This window comes from Pinus tabuliformis, chromosome 5_1 (genome assembly GCF_031772625.1).
Source record: "Pinus tabuliformis cultivar Carrire ecotype Pingquan chromosome 5_1, CPIR1, whole genome shotgun sequence".
Taxonomy (NCBI): domain Eukaryota; kingdom Viridiplantae; phylum Streptophyta; class Pinopsida; order Pinales; family Pinaceae; genus Pinus; species Pinus tabuliformis.
This window is the reverse complement of record NC_142305.1, coordinates 187150265-187157017: the sequence shown is the minus strand read 5'-3', so window position 1 is coordinate 187157017 and position 6753 is coordinate 187150265. Positions and strand designations below refer to the sequence as shown.

General features: G+C 33.5%; 1 protein-coding gene across 1 annotated transcript; it reads left to right on the top strand.

Moving 5' to 3' along the window:
- The first annotated feature begins 2032 nt into the window (after positions 1-2032).
- On the top strand, positions 2033-6382 carry LOC149164035 (serine carboxypeptidase 24-like). The gene is made up of 10 exons (XM_089429347.1): positions 2033-2336; positions 3793-3900; positions 4043-4138; positions 4546-4638; positions 4820-4905; positions 5168-5416; positions 5513-5643; positions 5742-5837; positions 6012-6117; positions 6221-6382. Exons 1-10 carry the CDS (start codon positions 2099-2101, stop codon positions 6380-6382), a joined length of 1365 nt encoding a protein of 454 aa, XP_089285473.1. The 5' UTR covers positions 2033-2098.
- The last annotated feature ends 371 nt before the right edge of the window (positions 6383-6753 follow it).

The following is a 6753-nucleotide window of genomic DNA, read 5'->3' as shown; positions in this document are numbered from 1 at the left end:
AAATAGATTTTCATCTTAAAAAATACCTACCTCTCATTATAAGTACAAAACTAAAACAAATCTAATTAACTCAACCATATCATATCAGCAATATCTACATATCGTAATTTGAAATTAACATACAACAACTCAAAATTAAATAATATTTAAACACACAATTATTTCACCTACCATAACCCATCACTCGACATAATACACCATATTCTAGACAGCTCGAATCTCGACAAAATATCAGAGTAGGAAAAAACGGTGTAATGGAAAGGAGAGGAAATAATATTGAGAACGAGATTGGGAATGAGGACGCGGGAGGGCAAGTTGAGTATATCGTTTATTATTTAATTAATAAAATAATAAACGTATAATCTCTATCATATAAACCGAGAAAAGAAAAAACCTATTATTTATATCATATCAACGTAGGATCCGCATAGAAGAAGAATAGAATAGAAATTATTTTAACGTCCACGAGACTAAAGATAGCTTGTGGGATAGATTGTTTCTTCATCTGATTGATGTATTCGGTCTTTTTTTGTGAAGCTTCACAATAAATGCTCCCATCTTCTCGACAAACCCCTCATTAAATAGATTATCCCAAGAGCTAGCTGTCAGCGTATCTGCATAACTTTCCCTGTGGTCTTTGAAGGCCTCACATTTTAAAATGAAATGTTTTTCTGTTTCCACTTTTCCGGAAGAAAAAAAATGCATACCCGCCTCACATTCTAAAATGAAATGTTTTTCTGTTTCCACTTTTCTGGAAGAAAAAAAATGCATACCCTTTCCTCCCACAGTTCCTTTGGCCTTTTCCAGCGCCCTGTTTCACAACGGAGTTGATGAGAAATATTGGCCTCTATATATGCTTTTGGTTGATGATTATGAGTAGGATTAAACACTTCAATATAGTAATTTTTATTTCTTCCTAGCTCCTTCTCCCAAGTACGTGGAACTTTTCCATAACAAAAGCTTTTATCTCTTTGTTGTTTATGGGGCACACGTTCAAGCAAATATCCCATTTACTAAACCATTTGTTATTTTGTTGCATCCAAGTTTTTTTGCTCTTGCACAATCTATCATTAAAGACAACCTTAGGCCATCTACCCTCTTCCATTTGCTCAATTTTTTTTAAATACCTTATGACTCGCACCATAGCAATTGCTTCAATAGGAGCAGTCCCTATTTCACTTAACAAGATATCATAAGGAACTCCACTTTTAATCTTAAATTTGTTTGTAATCAAACGCTTTTGAATTTTCTCAATTTGTCTCCACTGCATGTCGGAAGTACTGCTATCCCACAGTTCACAACCATATAGAATCATTGGAATCACTAGAAGCCCAAAAAGAGTTTGAGTGGTCTTTCAGTGCCATAACTCTGCCTCTCTACACCTATTTTGAAAAGCATAAAATGCTTTCCAATCCCCCCAAAGTTATTTTCTTTCTACAACCATTCCAAGTTAGATTTTTGTTGAAATCAATTCCAAGATATTTATAATCTACAACTTCTTCTAGAATGTTATACTTGTTATGTTTTATTTAGACTTCAATAATATTTAAAGAAAATTATGTCAGCTTTCCAAGCTTTCCATCATCGATCACTGACTAATGGATGCGATGCCAGAAATGTCGAGTCTCGAATCTCAACAAAATAACACGGAGTTGTAGGAGAAGATGATTGGGGTGAGCACGTTGCGAGGCCAAAATAAGTATATCGTATATTTAGAACGTGACATATATATGGGTTTAATTTACTTCATGAAAGTGACAGGAAATCCACCATTGATTCCATTCACATACAGATGGTGCTAAATAAGACTAGTTTTTATTCAGAATCTGACACCCATGGGCTGTATTTTGTTCAGGAATAGACAGGAAATTTATCGCTGACTTTATTCACACGCAACGTTCATCTGTGAATAGATAGATTCACTGAAAGCCCAGCCACGCCCCATGGCTGAATTTTGCATTCACCTCTATATATATAATTGCAGTCAGATGGTATGCAGATCTATCGTTGACATTCTAAAAAGTTCTTGATTTTCAGGGATCCATTGAAGAATCGCTTCTGTTTGTGAGCCCCAGTTCCCAATTCTCATCAAATAGCGATGTGGACCTCGTTATGGATGCTGACGATTTTGCTGCTTTCGGTGCCGCACGTGTCCAGAAGTGACCAGGCCGCAGACAAAATAACTAGTCTCCCAGGCCAGCCCCCTGTCTCATTCGATCAATACGCCGGCTATGTTACAGTCAATCAGAAGGAAGGCCGGGCTCTCTTCTATTGGTTAACTGAGGCCAATCGTAAAATATCTTCGAAGCTACCTCTGGTATTGTGGCTTAATGGAGGTCTGTACAATTTTCAGATCTACATATTTTGTTAAGTTTTTTTCTGTAAAATTTGTATCAGCATAGATACAAATTTTTTTATAAGTTTACATTGTTTAAATGTTTTGTATAGTTATTTATTTTTTAGATGTTTTAAAATTTTTATTTTAATAGATATAAATAAAATTTTAATATTAATAACAGAAAAACACCCTTACACATCATACTAAGTTGTAAAATAATTTATATTTGAAAAACTAACAACTATAAAATATAAATTCTATATACATGTCTAATTTTTATTAGACATTAGATCTATATTTTGCATATTCTATTTACGCCTTTATTACATATGAGATACTGCACTTTGACATACTGAAGAGGCTTATCAATAAAATGGAATGCACTTGCACTTTTCATTTTTTTGATATATGAAGTATATTAATTTTTTATACCCTGTTTGCATTTTTATTTTCGAGGGTATGATACATTGAATAAATATATTAATAAACTAGAACATGTTTGTATTTTTTTTATATTATATATGTGTCAAATTTATTTGAGTATATTGTTTTTAATCAAATTTTCAGGATGAGCAAGATGCATCTCATTTTCAATTTCAAACTGCAATCAACATGCAGCTGCTTATGCTTTCAAAAATCTAATCTGTAAGATTTGTAGGATAATGGACACTTAGTCATGACTAGCTTGAAATGACCCAATACTGATTATAAATTATTTGAGAATTTATTTTAACTAATTTATGTGGATATCAGCTTTATATATATCTACATAGAAAAGAAAATTTAAGTTTTTATGGTCAATTTTTTATTTAATCTTATATATACTTTATTTAGCATTAAAAAATACAATGAAAAATAACACATTGTATTTTGCAATCTAAAAAAGTTTGAATTTGATCCATCTCCTCTCATATTAGATCAGTATTTAAGATAGATTTATGTTGGTGTTGTTTATCATATTTAGTTCTCAAATATATATAATTTTGTTTAAGATTACACTGACTGACTAAAGCTCCCACCGAATTTTTAGAAGACATTCTCAAAACTTTATATATTAATTATAAAGTTAAAAATTAATAATACAATTGAGAAATTAATAAAAACAAAAGAAATCTTTTTTGGAAAACACTTCATTTTATATATTGAATAGCATATATAACTATCCATATTTTCAAATTAATAAAAATAAATAGTATATTTCACATTATTAAATCTAAATCATTTATAATTTTTTATTTTAGATAAATGAAAATTCTGAAAACATATTCCTTAATAAATTAACTCAAGCTTTTCCTCTTATAAAATAAACTGCACTCTTAATTTTAGTTGTCATCTCATCTCATCTCATCTCATCTCATCCCATCCCATCTTATCTTATATTATATTATATTATATAATTTTCATTTCGTGTGCCTGATTTCAAGTTGATTATTGTTTAATACATGGGATTACAGGTCCAGAAGCTTCATCAATAGCATATGGAGAGTCAGAGGAAATCGGGCCTTTGCGCATACATAAAAACGCTTCCTCATTGTATCTGAATAAGTATGCTTGGAACAAATGTAAGTAAATTTTTTCGCATTCCCTTGTCGAAAACAGTATGTCATGTTTCAATCATATCATGGCATCAATTTGAATATCCTATTTCTATATTGATTACTGAATAATAATTAGTACCGTTGCCTCTCATGATCACGAGCGCAGTTGCAAACTTACTTTTTCTGGAATCACCTGTGGGAGTGGGATTCTCATATACAAATACTACCTCCAACTTGTACGATAATGGGGACAAACGCACTGGTACATATCTGTTATTTTATCTCACTACCGGAACGTCTATTCATTATAATGATGATTAGTTTTTATATGCAAGTTGTTAGGTACGATTTTTCATGATCATGGTTGTAGTAAAAGGGAGTTGTCTATAATGCGACTTTTTGAGATTCCGGTGATGGAATCTGGCGGAAGAAATTGAGATGAAATCATGATTTGTTGAAGTTAAAATGGTTTTTTAACTGCATATTCGGATTCAGCACCCTGAAAAACCCTGGGACAGTTTCATTGTGCAGAAACTAGTTATCAAACTTCGATTTCAATAAATTACTGCCGGATTTTCACCGAAAAAAATCGCCGGAAAGGCTTTCAAAAAGTCGCGTTAAAGACTACGTCGTAGTAAAAGTATGTACACTCTTTGTCGGACACGGTAGCTGAGGATGCGTTGGCCTTTCTTATCAACTGGTTCCAGAGATTTCCTCAATACAAGTATCGAGAATTTTACATATGCGGGGAGAGCTACGCAGGTCAGTGTATATAGAGCTGGAAATATCTGAATTTAATTATATTGTGGAATTTTAATATTCTAAAGCTTTGATGGACAAAGCTAAATCAAAATTTCAAAATATTAATTTTACAATCAGGACAAAACTAAGCTTTTAGAAACTCCACACTAAACCGTAATTAAAATACAATTTGTGAACCCAGGGCACTTTGCTCCTCAGCTTGCGAAGAAAGTGTACGAATACAACAAAGGGAATTCTAATCCCTTCATAAATCTCAAGGGTTTTATGGTATGTATCGGTATTTTAAACTTGTATTACTTATTTTTTTCGCCAAACTATACAGCCCGAGTGGGATGAGATTTTATTAATGTACCTCTCTCTTCACTTTGGATGAGATTCTTACTTTACTGCGCTCTCTATATAATCCTCGTGTCAATAGCGATTATTATTATTATTATTCAATATATATGTTGTTCAGTTTATTGGTTCAATTTTGAGTATGGTGAGTAATAGATATTCAAAGGCAATAGAATTGACTTTCGTGTACCAGGTGGGAAATCCAATCATAGACGATTACTATGACAGCATTGGCCGTATTCAATACTGGTGGACTGTTGCTTTGATATCGGATGCCACGTACAATAACATTATGAAAAACTGCAATTTTAAGCAACAGAATTTTTCGACAGCCTGTCAAAATTACCTTGGCTATGCCATAAATACTGAATTCGGCAACATAGATCAATCTGATATTTATACCCCACTATGCACGCAACCGGTTGCCAGATTGACAAAATCGGTACGAATCATCTAATCCTGAAACTATTAGTCTAGGTCTTCTGAATTTAAGTAATGAGGTCTCAAATTATATGACTTTTATCTGCTTCTTTGACAGTTCCCGAGAAGGACTGCTGGCTACGACCCCTGCATTGAAAACTATGCGGAGATATATTATAATCGCCCTGATGTGCAAACAGCACTTCACGCTAACACTACGCATATCCCTTACAACTGGACTGGGCTCAGGTGTGTAACTTTTCAGACAAGTCCGGTATCTAACTTTTCATTTTGACATGAATGATCCTTCAACAAATCCATAGTTAAGTTTCCATCTTTAATGGCAGTGAGACCTTTAATACTAATTGGACGGATTCAGAATTCTCCATTCTTCCTATCTACACAGAGCTTATTGCGGCAGGGCTTAAAATTTGGGTTTACAGGTATTTCCTCCTCCAATCAAATTATTTCAGTCCAGAATACTATTTCATTTTCACTGTAAATCTCTGAAACTATTTGGTACCCTTTTGGAGAGAATGCACTTTTGCATCTATCATTTAGCTCGTAATAAGTTGTTTTTTCATTTGTTAATGGAAATATTGGTACTTTATGTCCAGCGGCGACGTTGACACTAAAGTTCCAGTAACTTCAACAAGGTTATCACTTAGGCAACTCAGTCTTCCCGTTGAAATTCCATGGTATCCATGGTATCTCAATAATCAGGTGGGTGTGTTCATCAAATATGTAACAATGCATTGTTCTTTCAACTTTCACTTTCACTGTGATATAAAATTTCGCTAATCAGTTCTTGGCAATTGATTAACAGACCGTTGGAGGATGGACTGAAGTGTACGAAGGTCTTACCTTCGCAACAGTAAGGGGGGCTGGCCATGAAGTTCCACATTTCCAACCTGAAAGGGCGTTAAAACTTTTCCAATCATTCATAATGGGTCACAGCTTACCAGCGACCGTCCCAACCCACACCTGACTCTATCAAAGCTCGTAATTGCGCTTTGCCGATAGGGTAGCTCAGCTTACTTTTAATAAAATTTCGTCATTGAAACCTTCCCGCACACTGGGACCAGGGGCTATGATGATAAGTTCCGTCAACTTTCCACGTGTCTATTCCAGAGTATAATAATAATGCCATAGACAAAACACAAAAAAAAATTAATAATGTTTCCCTTACTCTAATAGGAGAGATGATATGTTGTATGTGCTAGTGTGTTTTCGATGAAAGTTGACTTTTTTGGTGTGGTACATGGTTATTAGTAAAGTTTTTATTAATAAGTTAAGTCAATTTAAAAGTGGTTTATAAAGAGTTTATGAATAGATAGATGGTATGATTGTTAGATTATG

Excerpts from the sequence above, each read along its gene's own strand:
- LOC149164035 (XM_089429347.1), top strand. The coding sequence starts at position 2,099 with ATGTGGACCTCGTTATGGATGCTGACGATTTTGCTGCTTTCGGTGCCG. Across the intron at positions 2,337-3,792 it reads GGTATTGTGGCTTAATGGAG|GTCCAGAAGCTTCATCAATA; the intron begins GTCTGTACAATT and ends ATGGGATTACAG. Across the intron at positions 4,139-4,545 it reads TAATGGGGACAAACGCACTG|CTGAGGATGCGTTGGCCTTT; the intron begins GTACATATCTGT and ends CGGACACGGTAG.